This window comes from Phalacrocorax carbo, chromosome 3 (genome assembly GCF_963921805.1).
Source record: "Phalacrocorax carbo chromosome 3, bPhaCar2.1, whole genome shotgun sequence".
Taxonomy (NCBI): domain Eukaryota; kingdom Metazoa; phylum Chordata; class Aves; order Suliformes; family Phalacrocoracidae; genus Phalacrocorax; species Phalacrocorax carbo.
The window spans coordinates 125,591,230-125,612,328 of NC_087515.1; the positions used below are offsets into that span (position 1 = coordinate 125,591,230).

Here is a 21,099-nt window from a genome sequence, read left to right on the forward strand (position 1 = left end):
AGGGGGAGAAGCAGGAAAAGGAGCTTTTGAGCTGGATGTTTTGAAATGTCAGCCATCCCAAGGAACATTTCGCCACGTGGAGAGACAAGCTGGCAGGGACCAAACTGCTGCTGCTGCCAAGAGCTGAGAGGCTGTGGAAGGCTCCTACCCCCAGGCTGTCGAGCGCTTCCTACCACTGGTGACTGGTCACATCTCCTCCCAGATGGGCTGTCCCCTCTCCTCAGTCCCCATCCCTGTGCAGGTGCTACATGACACGTAGGAAGGGACCTTCATCTGTTCCTCCTTTCTCTTGTCCTAAGAGCTGTGGCCCTGCCGGTAACTCCCAGCCATGCGGATCCTGCCTCTCCTCTGTGCTCTACTCCTGATGCTCCAGGAAGCAGCAGGTAAGAAATGGGGAGTGTGGAAGGTTTATCCTTTGTCAATATTTTGGAGGGAGGATTTGCCAGCTGAGATGAGTCATGAGTCACTTCTTCTGGATGCTGTGGCATTCCCCCTGGGGCCCCTCACACTCCATACCTTTAAGAAAAGACTTCTACTGCAGGTTCTGCAGCTGGGAAAAGAGCTGGGACCTTGTAACAAAGCTCTTGCTCTCCACAGATGAGGATTTTCTACCTTCTCTGTACCTCCTGGCCCTTACCTTTCTGAGTCAACAGCACTGGGCAAAGCAGCCCTGCTGGAGAGGAGGGTGGGGGGAGGAAGGCAGATCCTGCTTCCACCCTCAGTGTCCTCCCTTGTGCCAAAAGGGAGCCAGCAGATGTGTTGGAGAGTCTCTCCTGTAGGCTGCTGAGGATTGGTAGTGAGTGTCTCCCATCCAAGTGCCATAAACATCACCCAGATTTCTGCTGCAGGCGCCTGCCCGGGCATTCATGGCAGGGGCTGGTCGGGGTGGGTTAACTCTGGCCACGCAGGGACCAGGGCTGCACTCAGCATCTCGGCAGGGCCACGCTAAAGGTCTCTTTCTGCGCTCTGCAGGGCTGTCTCTTCCTCCAGGATTGCCCCAGGACTGTGTGCGCCGTGGGGGCTTCTGCTCTCAGGGGTCATGCCCGCTGGGGATCAGTCGCGTTGGCATCTGCTCTGAGCAAGACTTGTGCTGTCGGAGGTAGGTTCAGGGCTGCCCAAAGGGCTGAGGTTGCTGACTGTTGGGGTTAGAGGTGGGGCTGTTGGAGAAAGAGGGGACAATGTGCAGCCCAAGGGCTCGGGGACACCCCTGAGCCCTCACTGCTGCTCTGGCTGGGACAGACACTGCCAGACCTTTTCTTCTGCAGCCGATGGTATCCCTGAGGGACTCCTGGTACCGTGGTGTGAATCTCCAAGCAGCCCTCTGAGACCAGCCCGTGCCCTTGCGGCGTGGTCGGCGTGATGCTGCACGGAGGCACCAAGCACCGCTGGGAGCAGCAGCAACCCCGGACAGCTGGACCGCGGTCCCGCGGGAATCCCTTACCCCAGCATCCCCAATACAAGCTGGTGGTTTGCATTCCCGCTGTTGAGGAGTGTGTGTATATATGCCCTCCGGGAGCGACGCGTGGGTTTGCATCTCTTTTCTCTGCTTGGGAAGGGCAGAGAAGACGTGGTAGGGAAGGTATCCATAAACACACTGCCCTCTCCCTCTCACCTGTCCTCTCTCCATTTTGGCCCCAAGCCACAGCAGCATCCCCTCCTAATAGGGGACAATGACCCACAAGGACCCCAACACCAGCCTTGTCTCTCAGCAAGGGCATTCCCGCACCGCTCATCCAGGGTCAGGGATGAGGGCATAGCTATGAAACCCCCTAACTTCAGTGGGGGCCTGCCAGTTGTCCACTGGGTCCCAAGCTGGGTCAAGGGTCCCTGTGGAACTGTTTCACAGGACATGCCACTCTGGTGGCCTTGGGTCCATCCCCAGCTGTGGGGTCTGGGTGCGTGGCACTGGCGGGATGTTGTGGTGTCAAGGAGTAGCTGGCACGGGAGGGGAGGGGATAGGTAAGTCATTCTGCCCCTGAGGAAACAGGGACTCCTGGCTGTGCCAGGGCCCCCCTCAGGGGCTTGGGATTGAGTTAGGGGTCAGTGCTGGGGTGGTGGTGGGGTTTCAAGACCTGGGGCTGGGTTGGGGGGGGGGGCTAGTAAAGAGCCCAGAGCCAGGCTGTGGGTCAGATTGTCAGCTCACGGGGGCCATGGGGGTGGCCTCTGCACCACTATGGGGCAGTCACCATGGGGGCTGGCAGGGCAGGAGTCATGCTGCTGCCCCCAGCCAGGGAGCAGGGCAGGCCAGGGGGGCTTGGAGCAGCCTCAGCCTGGGGCACTGGGCACCTCCATGGGTAGGGGTCAAGGCCAGGTGGGGATGTGAGCGGTGGGTCAAGGACCAGGTCTGGGTCAGCAAGGTCAAGCTGCAGCTGTGGTAGGTTCCAGCACAAGATCCCCACCTCAAAGCAGCTCCCCTGGACAGGGCTTGGCCCCAGCCATGGCCTCCCTGCAGCGTGGGCTGGAAGCCCTCTCCACACCGTAATCAGCAGACCTTGGCTGTGCTAGCCCTGGTCTGATCCAGAGCCTGGTACCAAAACTCCAGGAGTGAGGATGCTCCCAGGACCTTTACACTCACAAAGGCACCACCATGGAGACCCAAACCTACTTCTATGGATTGCTGCTTGGGGAAAATCCCCATCATGAGTCTCTCTGATAGATGGCACCAGACCCTTTGTCTCTGATGTATCCAACCTCAACACCTTCGTTCTCTCCAGCATCCAGCTCCCAGAGCTTTGGTCTCTCTGGACAATACACCAGCACTCTTGGTACTCTTTCCCATACCCAGTACTCTGGCTTGAAGTTTGCTAGAGGACTGTACAACCATGCAGTCACACCAGAGACAGATTGTTCACCAAAAAAATATAGTCAGAAATAAAGCCTAGTAGGAATATAGGAGAGATTATGGCGATCAGATGTAGGGCATGGCCAGAGAAGCATACTGACCAGCAGCCTGCTTACATGAGCTTGGTCCCTTTCATCCCTTGCCTCTCTCTGTTTGTGACCTGTTCCTCTGTGTCCCGCCTTGATCTTTACCTTTCTGAAGCATCACAAAACTCCTATAAATCCACAAACCCTCTTGCTGAAGTCCACACCTCCAGGGCCTAATGAGTCTGATTCACCGCCATTCAATAGTGTCTCTTAGTTTGCATAACTTTACACAGAGACTTTTTTCTGTCACACAACGTTTGTGAGTTTTTGTACCAGGAATGACAGTTTTAGGAGCGGTGAATTCAGGCAGAATTAGGTGAGCTGTAGTCTTACCTGATAGCTTTTCCTCTGTTCACTGTTTATCTGAGTAGCCACCAGAAAGGTAGCCTTAGGCTTGTCACTTCCTGGCATGTCAAATGCAAATCACCTTGGCAAGGACAAAGCTGTACTTGTAATGTTAAAAGAGGAGACAATTAAAACATTTTGCATGATCCTGCATGTCACACACTACCTGCTTACTAAGTAAACTGAGGCAAAAGGAAGACACAAGTATTTTATCCTTTCCTGGGACTGGTTGCTACTGGTGTCTACATCAACCAGTCTGCTTTGTCCATCCCAGGCAGTTCATGCTGAGCCACTGCAGCCCTTGTGCCCACCGTGCAGGGGGTCTCACAAGACGTGTTGCACGAGGCTAACGGTGAAGGTTGCAACAGCCCCCAGGAGGCACCTCAGCCTCTCCCGCTGCAGCAGGGAGGGACGAGGTGCAAACCTGCCACCCCCATGAAGATGGGTCATTTTCTGATTGGCCGAGGGAGGTGTGTTCATGGGAATAAGCATGTCTCACCCATCAGCAGTGGTATAAAACCAGGGTGTTTGGGGCAAAGCAGCATTCCCTGACCCCAAGGGCATCTGGATGCGAGTCATTCCTTCTGGGTGTGTTGCTGCCTGAAGACCAAGACCTTCCTCGGGTAGGTAACTGCCGGGTCTCTTTCTTGACAGCTGTCCATTACATCCTTCTCTTCAGCTCCTGAAACTTTCTAAATGACAAACTGTTGGAAATATCCATGCGTATGAGGCCATCTAAGGTTTCCAAGAAAGAGCACTAATTTTCTGTATGAGTCAGAGATTATCAGAGCCCAGAATATGCTGAAAGTGAAAATGGCTTTCCTGACTGCAAGAGGGACTGGAAATGTGTCTTGAGGATTGAGGAAGGTCCCTGAGACCTCATGTTCTGGGGCACATTGGGACTGTCCTGAACAAGGTAGGGAGATGTTATTCAATCAGCAATACAGAGTTTTTCCATTGTTTCATGCTTAAACTAACTTGGAAGGTTGCTTTGTATCAACCGTACTGGTCACCAGGGGCCTCCCTCACCAAGTGCTGGGCATCTCTAGGTACATGCATTTCCCTCGGCACCAGAACCTGGCTTAGTTCTTGACCCCGGTTTGACTATGGCCATTGCACTGAGTGTTGGCATGAGCACCTCCTGACATGCAGTCCTTCTCTGCTTTGGCCCTTGGGTAAGGAGAGGCAGAAGTGTGAGATCAAAGACACTAGCAGTGCGTCTGGTCTAGTAACTACATTTGAAAGTCTATCTTGTCTCACCCTTGGCTCTGTCTCTCCAGAAACATATTTAGTTCTCCTCGAGAGATAAGTGTTGAATGCATAAGGCCTGAGGGAGTACAGCTTCCAAGGGAAAGTATTCTATTTTCGTTTTTCACATGTCTTTGAATGTTATTTTACTTAAAAGTGCAATAATCCAGCCTTACTTCTGCCATGTGTCCTTTAAGAAAAAAAAAAGAGAAAAGTGAGAAATAAGATGATGGAAAAACATCAGCTGGATTGCCCAATGGGCCAATACTTCCCCAGCTGCTCCCAGGATATCCAAGAGGTGCATATCTGACAGACATCCTTGGGAACAGGCCACAGAAGACATCGTCCTCTGTCACTTGACATAGCCCTTCTGCAATTTGGCATATTACTGTGTGCTGTCATCTCCAGGAGTTTTGATGTCTCCCCTCCCCTCTGCAGCCCTGTGAAGACCCGGGACAAGCATCAACCATGCGAATCCTGTTCCTGCTCTTCTCCCTCTTCCTTCTGTTGGTCCTGGGTGCTGCAGGTGAGAGGGGAAGAGGGGAGATGGGTGAGGTGTGAACCCCCATCAGTGGGGTCCTCCATGTCCTGGGAAGTGACCACCTTTATCAGTGACTAAGAGGGGAATGGTTTTGCAGTTGTCTCAGAGCTCCCGTGTGAAAAGCCACACAACGGCATACATCTGGGTGTGCTTAAGGCTGTTACCATTTGCACTGGGTGTGGAAGAATCTGGCCCAAAGAAAGGGCTTGACTGCTTCTGCAGGGTGGGGAGGGGATTTAGCTCTGGGCTCCAAACCCTGTGATTTGCTGCTGCTCTGGGGCAGGTCTCTGCCTACACAAACCATCCTGGTTGCCCAAAACATGGACACTTTGAGGCAGAGTTGTCTGGCCATGGCATGTTTGGGGACCTTTCAACATGTCTGGCTCTTAGACCTCCAAGCCATCCCAGTACTGTCTGACCTAGCTGAGATGTTCTGGTGGAGGTGGACAATTTAGAGGGCAGCTGGAGGCCCAGCACAGCCTTCTGCACCTCAGTGGCCAGAGACAGGTGGACACCAGGTCTTTAGCTTAGACCTCTGCAGGCTACACTGGCCATGCTGTCCAGTAGCACTGAACCTGAGTGTCCCAAAGCACTGTCATCCCTAGCCACAGCCCCTGCAAGGGCTGGGCAAGGGCTTTCCATCAGAGCTCACTCAAAGGCAAGGTGCAGCCAGGACAGGGACATGGGAAGCAAGGAGTGCCCTGCTTGCCAGCCCTGCTGGTTCAGACAGTGGTGGACATGCAGCTGGTGTGGACATGCGGCTGGGGAGACAGCATTACTCTTCCTCAGCATCATGCTGGTCCTTATCCATGTCTGCTCTTGTGTGCACCCACACTGGTGTGAAAGAGTCCTTCTAGGTGAGACACATTGCTGCTGAAGACATGTCTATGGTAGAGGTTGAAGGTGAGCCCATATGTTGGCCTGAAATGCATGGGGAGCGTTGTCCTTTCAGCAACCACAAGCTGCTCTCCTAGATTATTGTTTTAACTGTCTCTCTGCGCATGATCTTCCATAGCACCAGAAAATACAGACCAATGCATAAAACGAAAGGGATTCTGCGTTTTTGGGGGCTGCCGTTTCCCCTATAAATATGTGGGAAGTTGTACAAGATTCTCGCACTGCTGCAAAATGTAAGTTCTAGAATGAGTTTGCTCTTGTTTATATAGTTATTATTGACTTTCATGCCAGCTGCTGGTTCACAGCTTCATGCATTCATGCTCAGAGGCAAAAACCAGGGAAAGAGGGGTAAAGTCCTTGTGTGTTTGGACCTGCCTGCTGTGGGGCTGAAGGTCAGCCAGTGCCTCTCCACTCTTCTTCAGCCCCATAAAGCTTTTCCACTGTCAAAAAAGAAAGCTGAGCTGTGTTGTCCAAATGAAAGGCTGTTCCTTGGGTAGTGTGAGGCACAGGGTCCTCCTTCTGATGTCTCTAGAGAGCCTTGGAGCCAAGGCTGCCACCACTAAGGAGAGCACAGGTCCAAGACAACTGAAATGACTGGATTTTGCCTCTGTGAGGTTGAGTCTTACCTCCTTGCACTTGCTTGTCATAGGAAAGGAGGTGGGAGAGAGTGGGAAGAAGAGCTAGTTACAACAGGTGATGTGCTTGTCTGCTTTCTTCATACAGATTCTGGGCTTGAGACCCTGAACCCTGCAAGCAGGATGTCCTCCTCATTTCTGGCTCCTGGAACCATCTCCTGTTGTCCTTTCCCCTCCCTGCCTCTACCATCCCCAGGCGGTGTGACAGCAGGAGTGGAAGCTCTTGTCCTGCTGGGTGCCCAGGCACTTGTGAGCTGGAGACATCCCGTCACGGGCCTGGTGTTGTTTGGGCAGAGGCTGCTTTTCCCGACTTGAATAAAGATGAGCATTTTGGAATTGCAGTGGGTGGGATGTGTGGCCATGTTTTTGTGACAGAGGGTGTGCCACGCCTGCTTGCTGTGGGGGTGGCAGTGGGTTGGTGGCAGGAGAAGCATCTGGGGATGCTGGGGGTCACCACTGTGGCTGCTCCTGGGTATGGTCTTGCCTGGCAGCCACATGGGGACACCGAGCCTGGCAGTCCCTGCTGGGCTAGGTGTTTGCTGTGGGTGCGATGGAGCTGCTCTGTGGATGCTCCCTCCTGGGAGGTGGGACCCCTGTACTGGTCCCGTTGCTCATGGGAGTCCCTTGTCCCTGACAGCCACAGCTAGGCTCCAGAGGTCCCACCACACAGTGGGATGGGACCTCCATCTCCCTTTTCTGCGGTGGGGCTGAGTGTTGCAGAGCAGTCCCTGCTCAGCTCCCTCCCTGCCGCCAGCCTCACAGCACCAACCCCTCTACCAGCCCCACAGCCTCTGTCCCTGCCACATCCCTCCTGCAGGGGCCTGATCCCACAGCCACCCCCACAAGGAGACCTTTACAGGCCTTGGAGGGAAGTAGATGTCCCAGGCTGGCTGTTCAACTTGTCCTCCAATGGGTCCCATGGACCGCAACCTGGAAAAGTCCAGAAATGTAGTCCAGCAGGGAGAAAGCAGGGTATCTTGTCCTCTCTGCTTGCCTGAGACACACTGGAATTGCAACACTGTTCTCCGTCAACAGCCAGTGACTTCAACCTTCCTGCAAGTGCAGACCTCAGCCCTGTATAGTTAAATACGTGTGTGTGTCTACGCAGATGTGAGTATGTCATCAGCTAGTGATCCTGGCTGTTTTACTGAATCCTTTCCATTCCGAGGAGGCAGATCACCCTCAGCACCACTTCCCTGACTTCCCCATCTCCTGCTTCCCCACTGGGTGTGCAACCCATCCTAAAGCCACAGGGCTGTTGCCTGCATTTGCTTCCAGGACATCTTTGCCCTCATCCTGCAGCTGAAGGTCCCTGCTGGATTCAGAGTAGCCCAGTCTCCTGCATCATAAATTCATGTGGGTGGGTTATAGGAGTGAGTGGGGATCTGTACAACCCCAAAAGCTGTGTCTACGTCAGCTAGGGTCTTTCCTTACATCCACCAGCAGATCCCACCCTGCTGTCCAGGTCCTGTATCCAGCACAGCAGGTTCCCACTGAATTTCTAGGATCGTTTCCTTCACTTTCATTCACATGTCATTTAACTGAGCGTTTAGCAGTCACCATGTATACCATTTATCTCAGCAGCATGAAGCTGTTTCACTGTCCAATGAGCCCTTTTGCCCAGAACATCTTGTACAAGACTGATGGTGTTGTAGAAAGTGACCCATGAGTACAATATGGTAGAGATAGAAGAGAAATAACAAGAAAAGGAGAAAGATCAATGGATAAATGATACTTTCTGTTCACCATGATATGACATGGCTTACATGGGAGCAGTGTACTGGAGATCACAGAATCACACAATCCCAGACTGGTGGGGGCTGGAAGGGCCCTCTGGAGCTCATCCCGTCCCACCCCCTGCATGAGCAGGCACCCCCAGAGCAGGGGCACAGGGCCGCGTCCAGGCGGGGGGTGAATGTCTCCAGGGAAGGGACCCCACAGCCTCTCTGGGCAGCCTGTGCCCCTGCTCTGGCACCCGCACAGGGAAGGGGTTTGTCCTCATGTTCAGGGGGAGCTTCCCGTGTTCCAGCTTGTGCCCGTGGCCCCTTGGCCTGGCGTTGGGCACCACTGAAAAGAGCCCGGCCCCATCCCCCTGACACCCACCCTTCAGATATTTATAGGCACTGATGAGATCCCCCCTCAGCCTTCTCTTCTCCAGGCTGAACGAGCCCAGGTCTCTCAGCCTTTCCTCACGAGGGAGATGCTCCAGCCCCTGATCCCCTTGGCAGCTCCCCCCTAGCCTTGCTCCAGCAGTTCCCTGCCCTTCTTGCACTGGGGGGCCCAGAACTGGACACCATACTCCAAATGCGGTCTCCCTAGGGCAGAATGTCACAAGACGTGTTGCACGAGGCTAACGGTGAAGGTTGCAACAGCCCCCAGGAGGCACCTCAGCCTCTCCCGCTGCAGCAGGGAGGGACGAGGTGCAAACCTGCCACCCCCATGAAGATGGGTCATTTTCTGATTGGCCGAGGGAGATGTGTTCATGGGAATAAGCATGTCTCACCCATCAGCAGTGGTATAAAACCAGGGTGTTTGGGGCAAAGCAGCATTCCCTGACCCCAAGGGCATCTGGACACAAGTGATTCCTGGTGCATTTGTTGCTGCCTGAAGACCAAGACCTTCCCTTGCCAGGCAAGTAACTATGGGGTCGCTTTCAGGTTGTCCACCCATTTAATCTCTCTGTTCAATTGCCATCATAGTGGAAACGTCTAAGTGACAAACTGTGGGATATATCAGTTCACACAATTACATCACCTGAGCTTTCTAGGGAAAAAAGTAAATTAAAAATATGGATTCTTTCCATTAGAGCTAGGAATCTGTTGAAGCTGGATCCAGGGTTTCCCCAGCACAGGAGAAATTGGAAAGTTTCTGTGGTGTTTGAAGAGGGACAGCGGGATATTGTGTTCTGCAGAAATAGGGCTCTGTAACTTAAAGGGAGGAGCCAGTTTACATGCAGCAGTAGAGAATTTCCATTCTTTCAGGCTTCAGTTAACCTGAAAGCTCATGTTTTCCTGATCTCTTTGGCCACTGAGACACTTCTCTCCCCTCTTTCCCCTAACTGGGGAGCTGCTGCACAGAATCATTTAGTGACCATAGCTTTACTATTGCCTCTGCATTCAGTATTGGCACAAGCAGCTCTGAAGCATGTAACCTCTGGCCTTTGGTAAGGAGATGCAGAAGCAAGAGAGAACAGGCACTAGGCATAACCCTTCCCCGATGAGCATACTTGAAAGCATATCTAGTATATCCCTTTGATTCTGTCTCCCTAGAAACATATTTAGGTCCGTTTTAGAGACAAGTGTGCCATGCGTAAGGCGCACTAGGTACTTCCAAAGGTAAGTTTTCTGACTGCGTTCTTTGAATAGCACCAGCTGCTTTTTTTTTTTTTACTTCAAATGGCATGAATCACCAGACACAAGATCAGCAGTGTGTGCTTGAGAGAAAGCATAAGGAAGATAACCGAAAAATGTGCCTTGCCTGAAACTTCCTGAACTACTCCCAGGCTGATGAAGTTGCATAGGCAGTCGTTCTTCTGAATATGATACAGACAACACCATCTTCTTTTGTTCAGGACAACACATCTGCAGTTTGGCATACCACTGTGCCCAGGCTTCTACACCACCTAGTGTCCCCCATGCCCTTGTTGCCTTGGTGTCTCCCCTCTGCAGCCCTGTGAAGACCTGGGCTGGGCATCAGCAATGAAGATCCTGTTCCTGCTCTTCCCCTTCTTCCTCCTGTTGGTCCAGGGTGCTGCAGGTGAGAAGGGGAGAGGGGAGATGGGTGAGGTGTGAACCCCCATCAGTGGAGGTCCTCCATGTCCCAGGGAGTGACCATATTTTTTAAAGATGCTCAAAGGAGGGAATGTTTTTGTGGCTTTGCTCCAGCATGAAAAGTCATGCAATGGGATACGCTCTCACAACACCCCTTCCTGTGAGATTAGAGGGGCTGCTGTGGACAGAGCCATCCAAGAGTAAGAGCTTGGCTCCTCTGTGGGTTAGGAAGGGATTAAGCTCTGGGCATCACCCCAGGGGACATTTAGCTGCTGCTCTATGGGGGTGTTTCTGGATGAGCTCCCATTGCAACCTCTGAAATCTCAGCCTATGCAGCCTACCCTGTTCATCCAAAAAATGGATGGGGAAGTCTGTTGTCCAATCACAGATACTTAGCACCTTTGAGGACCCCTAGATGCATGTGATTCTGAGATAGCGAAGACCTCTACCCTAGGCTAGATGAGCTAGCCAAAGCTTTAGGGGAGACAGTGGGAGGATGGAAGATACCCTTTTGTACCAAAAACAGCCAGGGATACCTGTGCCTCAGGGCTTTAGCTGATAGTCCTTCTAGGTAGTTAACTGGCTATCGAATGTGCAGTTATGGTAATTTTAATACTTGGCCCACAAAGCGGGTTGAAATCCTAGTGGAGTGCCAGCCCTTCTAGAATTACAGAGTATTTTCCCAAATTATCTTTTCCTTTCAATTGTTTCTCTGTACAGGTGCATCTCTGGTTCCAGGAAATGAAGGTCAATGTAAGAAAGAAGGAGGGTTGTGTGGTTTTTTGACATGCTATCACCCTTATCAGATCTTTGGAAGGTGTTCAACATTTATGGTTTGCTGCAAAAAGTAAGTTCTAAAGTCAAACATTCAGGAATTGGCCCCCTGTTTTCTTGACGAAAATAGATCTGCTGTTCTCTTTACATTCACTGTGCTGGATAACACCCTTCTGCATTCATGTTGAGAGGCAGAGGCCAGGGAAGGAGGGTTAAAGTCCCTCGGTAAAGGTGCCTGAACCTGCCCTGTGTGGGGCCAAAGAAGCCAAAATTCAAAATTGCATTTTCCCAGTCCCCCTCAGCCCATGAGACCATACTGGAGGATTTCATGCTGTTGGAAACTGAAGCTTGATCTTTGTGTATTGTGGGGCACAGGACCATCTCCTTGAGGTTTCTGAAGAACCTTGGGTTCAAGGCTGAAACCACTAAGGAAAACACAGGTCTAAGTCATCTGCAATAAGGACTGGGATTTATTTGAGGAGGGGTTGTCCAGTAATTCCCTAAAGGTCCTTATAATAGGAGAAGTGGCAGAAAGGCTGGAGGAAGACAGGGAAGGAACATAAGAAATAAATATCAGTGACCACATATTGTGCTTTATTTATGCAGGAAATAGTGGTGAATCCCTGGACTTTCCAAGCAGGATGTCCCCCTCACTTCTGGCTCCTGGAACCAGCTCCTGATGTCCTGTCCCCTCCCTGCTTCTGCTGTCCCCAGGTGGTGTGACAGCAGGATTGGAAGCCTTGCTCCTCCTGGGGCCTCATGGGCTGGAGACATCCTGTCACTGGCCTGGTGTTTTTTAGGCAGAGGCTGCTTTTCCCGGCTTCAATAAAGACATGTAGTTTCACAGAATGACAGAATCACAGAATGGTTGAGGTTGGAAGGAACCTCTGGAGGTCATCTGGTGTAACCCCCCTGCTCAAGCAGGGCCACCTAGAGCTGATTGCCCAGGACCATGTCCAGATGGCTCTTAAATTTCTCCAAGGATGGAGACTCCACAATTTCCCTGGACAACCTGTGGCAGTGCTCGGTCACCCTCACAGTAAAAAAGTGTTTCCTGATGTTCAGAGGGAGCCTCCTGGGTTTCACTGTGTGCCCACAGCCTCTGGTCCTGGCACTGGTCACCACTGAAAGGAGCCTGGCTCTATCCTCATTGCACTATCCCTTCAGGTATTTATACACATTAATAAGATCCCCCCTGAGCCTTCTTTTCTCCAGGCTGAACAGCCACAGCTCTCTCAGCCTTTCCTCATAGCAGAGATGATCCTGTCCCTTCATCATCCTGGGGCCCTTCCTTGGACTCTCTCCAGTATGTCCATGCCTGTTTTAGACTGGGAGCCCAGAACTGGACACAGTACTCTCAGTGTAGCCTCACAAGTGCTGAGTAGAGGGGAAGGACCACCTCCCTTGACCTGCTGGCAATACTTGGTCTAACGCAGCCCAGAGTACCTTCAGGATAGCCGCCTTTGCTGCAAGGGCCCATTGCTGGCTTACATTCAACCTGATGTTCACTAGGACCCCTGGGTCCTTTCCTGCAAAGCTACTTTTCAGGTGGTTGTCCCCCAGCATATACTGGTGCATGGGGTTGTTCCGCCACAGGTGCAGGACATTGCACTTCTCCATGTTGAACTTCATGAGGTTCCTGTCAGCCCATTTCCCAAGCCTGTTGAGGTCCTGCTGGGTGGCAACAAAACCCCCAGGTGTGTCAGCCACTCCTCCCAGTTTAATGTCATCTGCAAGCTTGCTGAGGGTAACCTGCATCTTAAAGTTTCCCAATTTCTAAGGAAGAAACAGGATGCATCCTTCTCTTTTCCCATCTGGAGACCATAGGAGACCAGCCCTGCTGCTCTCTGCTATCAGGCACTAACCTCAGCCCTTCTACACAACAGCACACAAAGCTGTGCTGCACCTGCAGGTGAACATGTATGTTTGTCTGTGCCTGGGCCTGCGTGTGACCTAAATACTTGTCAGGGAGCAGCGAGGGCAGGCAGTTCCGCCAGGGAAGTCTGGCTTCACAGCAATGAGGCAGCTCCAGGTTACTCTGCTCCCAAGTCACCAGTGACAGGACGAGAGGAACCGGCCCCAGGCTGCGTCAGGGGAGGGTTAGGTTGGATGTGAGGGAAAATGCCTTCCCTGCCAGAGCGGTCGGGCCCTGGCACAGGCTGCCCAGAGAGGTGGGGGAGTCACCGTCCCTGGGGGGGTTCAAAAAACTTGTAGACGTGGCCCTTCGGGACATGGTTTAGGAGACATGGTAGTGTTGGGTTGATGGTTGGACTGGATTATCCTAGAGGTCTTTTCCAACCTTAATGATTCTATGATTCTAAGAAGGTGGGTCAGCAAGATGTACAGCCAGGACCGAAGCTGGCAAATTGCTAAAGCAAGGGCCAGGGAAAAGAAATTGAACTTAAAAGCAGCTCTCAAGTGTTATTTGGGAGAGTCCTGTTTACCACAGCTCTTTCTTCTGCAGCACTGTGACTCAAGGCCACGTAGCAGCTCCATCTGGATCCTGGTTTTGAAAACAGACAAATAAACCTCCGACAGGGGTGTGAGCACAGGACATTTCCTCTATGTCTCCTTAGAGATGGCCCCTGGACTCGGGGGTGCCATGGCCTGGGGCTTTCCCTAGGAGGCATGTTCAGCTTTGTCAAGGTGGGAAGTAACTGCATCTCTGTGCTGTACTTCTTGGTGGTATGTATGAGTCTGCTTTTTGAGTAAGGCAGAAAATGAAAACCTCTTCTGAGCCTTCTGCTCCACAAATCCATCACTGGGTAGAGTTTTCCTACCAAGTGATCTCCCTGAAGACAAAATTGCAAACACTTTTTTTTAATATGGTGCATTTTGGAAAACTAAATAGTCAGCATAAAGCCATCTTCATAGCAAGTGAGAGCTGGATTAAGTTGCCCAGTGAAACATGATGGAAGCAAATGCCAACAAGCAGAAGCCTAGCATCCCTGCCAAGTGCTGCCTACACAGCTGGAAAGTTCATGATGGCTGAGGGTGGCCTCCATGGAAAGAGAAATCTTCACCAGGACAGCCAGAGTCACTTCTTATGCACCAGGACAGCCAGAGTCACTTCTTATGAATACACATGTTCATGGATACACATACATATTTATCCAGAGGTGGACCCCAATCATGGAGGTATTTTGTAGAAAGAGTGAGGTAACCGTTTTTGTAGAGAGGAGCCAGTCTAGCCTCAGGTTGTCTCCAGATGGGTGGAGTGGAGAAGATACCCTGATCACTCTCTGCAGGACTACCCATCTGATTCATGGGACCCCTTCACCTTGAGGGGAGCTGGACAGCCAGCCTGGGAGATCTCATTCCCTTTAAGGTCTGCAAAGATCTCCTTGGGGGTTGCCCATGGGATCAGCCCAAGTGCTGATGAGGGCAAGGGAGATCCCTCTCTGCTGCGTGGTGGGATGGGGCATGGAGCAACACAGCTCCCAGCAGGGCCTCCAAAATGGAGGGTTACTGCATGCTAGAGCAAGTTGAGGAGAAGCCTGGAGCCTCCAGGGTTGGTAGTGCCTACCCAAGGGGCACATTCCCCAGCACAGGCCTCCATAATTACCTGCTGCGCCTGGTGCCTGTGCCTGCCAGGGACAAGGACTGGGACAGGATTGACTTCTGGCCATTCATAGCAATCAATAGCCTGTCTAATGAGGCCAGAATTTTTGTCAGGGTAACGGTCAAGTCTTGTAAAGCATCAACAAGAAATTTCAGCTCTTGAATTGTAGAGAAACCTCAACAGTTGGTGGCCAGCTACCCATTGACTCCTGCTGTGTGGAGAAATAATGATGTTTCCTGTCCTTCACTTCCACGGTGTGCACTTCATTCCCAGACATAACCGTAAAAGCGGTGCCACTCGATGGAATATTAAGCATTTGGACAAGTTCAGGCAGAACTGCAGGAGGTAAGAGAGGGGCTGACACAAGAAGAAATATTTCAGTACCAAATATTATGTGACCTGTGAAGTACCTATCTCCCACAGTATAGACCACATAAAACACATTTAGGGGGATTCAGTTCCTCTGACTTAATTTGGGTGACTACAGACGCAGTGGTGGCTAGAATCCCATTGCAGTCAACCATGTCAGGAGAACCTGCAGCCCGGTAAGGACGGCTTCAGTTGCTTGAACGTTAGCAGTAGTGCCACTTCTAGTGCAGTGTGATATTCTGCCTGGTCTCCATGTGCTGTTGTGGGACAGAGAAGACCTCTTGCAAGTCTTGTCTATTACAGGACTATAAAAATTAAAATGTCATAGCTCAGATCTTCTAAGGACCTTCTCTGTATAGTTCATTAACACCCTTGAGCAGTCTTTAGCATAGGGAATCCTACAAGGAACAGCAGGCTAGGTGTTACATTTCCATAATATATTTGGGCTAAAATTGAATATAATTTAATTATCCTGCTTATCTGCTGGTTAAAGAATAGTCGACGACTGTGTTCTTCATAAGGTATTTCCTTCCTACACTCACATTTCTCAGCAAAACTTATGATTTCTGTCATGATGACAAATAAAAGAACCCTGATGTTTTCTAGGCAGAGATTTTCACTGCTTTGTCTCTGTTCTGGTGTTGTTTTTCCCCTTCTTAATACAGAGTGCTGGACTTGCTTTCAACCATAAGGCTTGTCATGGTTTTGGCTGGGACAGAGTTAATTTTCTTCACTGCAGCTGGTGCAGTGCTGTGCTTTGGATTTAGTATGAGAATAATGTTGATAACACTGAGACGTTTTGGCTGTTGCTGGGCAGTGCTTGTGCTACTCAAGGACTTTTCCAGCCTCCCAGGCTCTGCCGGGTGCACAAGGAGCCGGGAGGGGAGGGGGCACAGCCAAGAGAGCTGATCCAAACCGGGCAAAGGGATATTCCGTATCATACGGCATCATGCCCGGTATATTAACTGGGGGCAGCTGGCCGGGTGGGGCAGGCAGCGATCGCGGCTCGGGGACCGGCAGCGTCGGTCGGCAGGTGGTGAGCGGTTGCGTCACCTGTGCCTGTGGTTTTTCTTTTTATTTTTTTTTTTCCCCAGGCTTCATTTCTCACTCTCATTATTTTCCTTTTCATTATATTATAGTTGTTATTATTATTATCATAACCATTATTATTATCATTACAGTTTAATTTTAATTATTAAACTGTTCTTATCTCAACCCACCAGTTTTCTTGCTTTTGCTCTTCCAGTTCTCTCCCCGATCCCACGGGGGTCGGGGGGAGTGAGCAAGTGGCTGCCTGGTGTGTAGTTGCTGGCTGGGGCTAAACCACAACAGGCTCCGATGCATTCCCTGCTTTTCTCTTAACAGTTTCGGATACAGAGCAAGTCTACAGCCTACACCAAAGGGGAAAAAAAATTAAATAAACCCTCAGAGGCATTTTTCTAAAACCTGCCCAATCAGTTTTGAACTGTTTTTTGGGGGTGGACATAATCTAGCTGCTGTAAATGCACTGAGAAGAGGCCTGAAGCATGAGATTTCGCCTGAATGCATGGCCATGTTGCGTGTTGGATGCCTCCTCTAGATACGCTCCCTCTGGGGGACAGCAGTACCCCCTCAGCACCCCCTTTGACATGTGAGCAAGCCCTGCCAACGGCCTCACTGCACGACAGGACCAGACTGTCAGCTAGCACCAGGCAGAGGGTCTACAACTCGCCCAGGCAGGCATTCCTCCAAACACCCATTTTCCAAAGACTTTGAGCTACGCAAACTATCACCATGACTTGAGTATAGAAAATCATGCCACAGAGGATTAAAAGTTGGGTGGGACACCTGAGGATAAGTTTGTTCCCTGCTAAGAGGTGCGAAGAAATAGCCACAGGACAGATAAATGCTGTAATTTTGGCAGGCAAGCAAAATCCCCTCCAGAACAACATTTCAGAAATGTGTGTATCCCAGCAGAGAATAGGACGGAGTTTGCCATATGGTGGAGGGAGGGGGAGAGAAGCACATGGAGAGAGGCCAGTATAAGCCGTTCTCCATCTATTATCTTTTATGCATCCTTTTAGACAAACAGGTGGAAAAGAAAAGCAAAACTTACATCCATTGCTGTGAAATTACAGGACAAATAACTTCTGGAGATAAAAGAACTGGCATAAATTGTTGCACTATTAAAAAAAAAAAAAAAAAAGAAAGAAAATAGGCCTACATCTTCCCAGGGATGCTCACAGGCGTCTTCCAGAAGCCAGAATATTGAGTTTTACATCCTGACATTTCAATGGAAGGTGTGTGTCTAGGTTTTGAGCTATTTTCTTTTTCCCAAGAAAAGATTTCTGCATAGTAAGAAATAAAAGGTTTTGGCATCTGAACACATTCCTGCAAAGGGAAGCTGAAGTCTTCCAGCCAGCCTATCTCTTGGTACTGGAGGGTGAGGTCTTCAGTCCATGTCTGTCTAGCCCTGGACAGCTGTGTGTCTCAGAAAAGCTCAAATTAAGGAGCAATTGGCACTGTAACTTGTTGGCCTCTGGGGTTGTGTGTCAAAACGCAGCAAGGATTATCATCCTCAGCACATGCAACAGACACCCTTGTTTCAGTGATGTGAATGCTAAGCAACAACAATTTATTCAAAAGGAGGGAAAGCAATAGAGAATAAGTTTGGATTTACTCTACATCATAAAGCTTTTTGCATCAAAACTGAAAGGTGCATGAGGCTTTGTAGCAGGATCTGGTGGTTTTAGCAGTAAGGGGATTCCAATCAAATTCTGAGGTTTAGAAGAAATTTTCTTCGCTCTTGAATGGTCAGCCTATGAAGTTTTTATATTTGCCATGGCCTGCACAAAATAAAAAAGAATATATTCAGATCCTCTTTCTGATTGTATCCCTTCCCTACTTACTCTCAGTCCATACATATTTTCCTCTTGGGTATAAATAATTTCCAAAATACCGAATGTCACGTGTAATCATGCTGGGACAGACCTGTGCGCTCATACCTGTGAGTAAGAAGAGTGTTTCCTATTGCTTCAGGAAAAGCATGGAATTAAATTGATATTCCTTGATATTGGGGTGAATGCATTCATTCCTGAGTGAATATAGAAGGCTGCCTTTCATATGATAATTCCTTTTTACAACACCGTTGCCCTTTTTGCACACATTTGATGGCACTTGGAGATCTGTGTCCACCCTGCGGCACAACTGAATTCCGCTCTGTTCCCCATGCAGCACGGCAGCCCAGTTCTGCAAATACCAAACCCTGATATTTTGCTCTGGCACAGGAGCTGTAAAGATGTCAGAGCTGGGACAGCACAAGGCTGACATCTCCAGCCATACTTCATCCTTCTTGCTGAGGCTGATCATGGGGCATATCTCAGGAAGAAGAGCACCGTGGTGCTCAATCTACTTCAACCTGACTGTCCTCATGGCGTAATAGATTTTTTGCTTATATCCGATCTAAACATTCAATAGCACCTTGGGTTTAAGGACACAAGCAAAATAGGTTTGCCTGCTCCTACTGCAGATAAGCCTTGGTCAATGTCAAACTCACGATTTGCAGCAGGACCGGAACCCCAAGCAACTTCCAACTTTAACCAGGTGGAACGGACATCTTCCAAAGTGACAGGACCCTCTTCTACAGAGAAACATGTCCCGCCGGGGTGAAGACAAACCTGCAACAATAACAAAAAATTTCCTTCCCTCTGGTTCTGCAGGGCAGGGCAGTGCAGTCGCAATGCCAGCGGGGTTTCCCATTTGTTGAGCTGCCTTCACCACCAACTTGCCTTGAGGACTGTTGCCCAGATTCGGCCGTTGTTGAAAGGCCATGTAAGAGGTGAGATTACAAAGCAGGTCTACACCTTGCAGAGGTGGGATCCTTAGCTTACAATGCATCTAAATGCATGGCCATAAGTCCGAGTGGAGAATGATACAGATCTCCTGACTCATTGTCCTTTACCTTATGGAAAAGGGTCATGGGTCCTGGGGCTTTAATACTGGCTCCTATCCGAAAATAGTTGGCCAGGCTTCATTTTCACCTGCATATGCACTGCTGAGTGTGCTGTTATCCGAAGTTCATGGCCACCACAGACACCATCTCAGGTGCCTAACACCAGAGTGTTTAGCACAATCTTTTTAGGAAGACACCAGAAGTAGAAAATCACTTTTCTTCAGAAGTCATAATTTCTCCACCTTTGAAAGAGTTTTCACAGGGGACCGCAGGCACTGAGATATTTGGCAAAGTCCTGCTCAGTTTCTAGCAATTTTAACCAGTAGTGATTAAAATGCCCTGGGAAGTTTACATCAGGTGCACAAAGATCCCCTTCTAGAATCTCTTTTCCATCTTACCTGGAGAAACCTGGAGTGCCAAGAAGAGGAGAGAAAAGAGCAGGTAAAGGATCTTCATGACTGCGGATTTGTTGTGTCACTGTAGGGAAAAGGACCAAGAAAGATGTATGACAGTCTTCTGAACTGAACAAATACTGTATTAATTAAAATGGCATTTATATTGCCTTTTGCTTCAAACTTTCAAAAATAACCAGTAAGATCCATATGACATCACGACTGCTGTGCAAGGATTTCTGGGACAAGTAAATATTATGGGGCAACATCTTTTCAGGATATGTGATCATTAAGTTATTTTAATAGTTCAATTGCCTGGATTTCTTTCACATTTTGCAAATAGTCCTTAGCCAAAAGGCAATCATGACTTTATTTTTAGTTAAATGTTTTATCTAATGAATGAACAACAATATGCAAAGTGAGGTGATTACACAGTCAAGCTTACAAACTTCAGGAAAAAAATGTTCATTTTGGAATGCTAAAACTTATCAAGAAATAACAGCTAAAATCAACTTGCTCAAAATCTCCAGTCTTAGTCTGCAGGCAGCAGCTCTAGAATGGAAATACACAACCAAATCAGTTCCCATTTGACAAATGAAATTTGAAAAGCAAACATGTGTTCTCTTCACTGAAAGAGTTAATAATTGAATAATATCAGCAAAATGGGGTAAGATAGCCTAGAAGGGGGTCTTATGAATAAATAAGAGGAAGTTAGTGTCATATATCTTGGCATTAGAGAATCTTCTGATCTGTCACAAGTTATGTTCTTTTAAGCAAGGAAGGGAAAAGAGGTTGTGCTGAAATGTATTTCTGCAAATGGAATGGTAAAGGGTGGCCCAAAACAGCTTTGAAATTAGTATGAGAAGTTTACACAAATTTCTATATATTTGAAAATATCAGGAGAAACAAGTAGGCAAAGTTAACAGTTCTGAAAACGAAATAAAGTTCTTAACATAGAGACATAGATAAAAAATATGCACTGGTTTCCATCTAAGAGATCACCGATTTCTCTGGACCACAGACCTCTCTAAAGGAACCTGACCCAGCCAGATTTATTCCTTGGAGTTAGTAAGCAGAGTATTTTTACCAAAGTTCTAGGTATTAGCACATATTTGAACTACTTATTCAACCTGTTTAATTTCTGGAAAACTTAGATTAAACTTTTTGAGTAACATATAAATTTAGGTTAATATACAGAGGTTTGGGGTTTTTGATTGCTTGTTTGTTTTTTTTGAGGAAAAGACAACAGCAGACATTGAAAGAAAGACTGAAAAGAACTGAGAAGTTACCAGGTATCAGGTGAGCCCAGAAGCCAAAGACTTGCTCTTGGTCCCTTCCTTCCAGAGGCTTCGGCTGTGGGGCTGAGAGCCTTTTTTATAACATGTTTCCTAAGGGGAGGGAGAACTGCTTTCTCTTCTCAGCAAGTGCACATTGAGCCAATCAAAAAATTACCCATTTTTTTGGTGACTTCTAATCCAATGAGAATCAAGTTGCTTTTCATTCCCCAGTGAAAAAAAGCAGGGTTTCTCTCTGAACCTGTTGAAGCTTTTCTTCTGGAAAATCCCTGGTTATTCATGCAATACCTCTTGTGACACTCCAGTTTGTGTAAGATACGTTAAGCCGCTGTGGTATGTGTCAAACATCTTGGGACATACGTTGAGCTCTTCCTGCTTAGGAGCAAAATATTCCATTGCAATATTGCAATAC

At 49.2% G+C, this 21,099-nt stretch overlaps 3 protein-coding genes and 1 long non-coding RNA gene across 4 annotated transcripts; 3 read left to right on the forward strand and 1 right to left on the reverse strand.

Annotated features, from left to right (window-relative positions):
• The first annotated feature begins 322 nt into the window (after positions 1-322).
• LOC135312795 (gallinacin-5-like) lies at positions 323-1,281 on the forward strand. Its single transcript, XM_064448580.1, has 3 exons — positions 323-383; positions 973-1,099; positions 1,266-1,281. Exons 1-3 carry the CDS (start codon positions 329-331, stop codon positions 1,279-1,281), a joined length of 198 nt encoding a protein of 65 aa, XP_064304650.1. The 5' UTR covers positions 323-328.
• Positions 1,282-3,805: 2,524 nt separating this feature from the next.
• Positions 3,806-6,196, forward strand: LOC135312796 (gallinacin-3-like). Its single transcript, XM_064448581.1, has 3 exons — positions 3,806-3,896; positions 4,960-5,047; positions 6,084-6,196. Exons 2-3 carry the CDS (start codon positions 4,990-4,992, stop codon positions 6,194-6,196), a joined length of 171 nt encoding a protein of 56 aa, XP_064304651.1. The 5' UTR covers positions 3,806-3,896; positions 4,960-4,989.
• Positions 6,197-6,381: 185 nt separating this feature from the next.
• Positions 6,382-6,935, forward strand: LOC135312905 (uncharacterized). Its single transcript, XR_010372526.1, has 2 exons — positions 6,382-6,573; positions 6,683-6,935. It is a non-coding gene; the product is annotated as an uncharacterized LOC135312905 (long non-coding RNA).
• Positions 6,936-17,667: 10,732 nt separating this feature from the next.
• Positions 17,668-20,740, reverse strand: LOC104046181 (antimicrobial peptide THP2). The gene is made up of 4 exons (XM_064448649.1): positions 20,682-20,740; positions 19,399-19,477; positions 18,605-18,725; positions 17,668-17,894 (listed from the first exon to the last, which is right to left on the reverse strand). Exons 2-4 carry the CDS (start codon positions 19,454-19,456, stop codon positions 17,879-17,881), a joined length of 195 nt encoding a protein of 64 aa, XP_064304719.1. The 5' UTR covers positions 19,457-19,477; positions 20,682-20,740; the 3' UTR covers positions 17,668-17,878.
• Between the last annotated feature and the right edge of the window lie 359 nt (positions 20,741-21,099).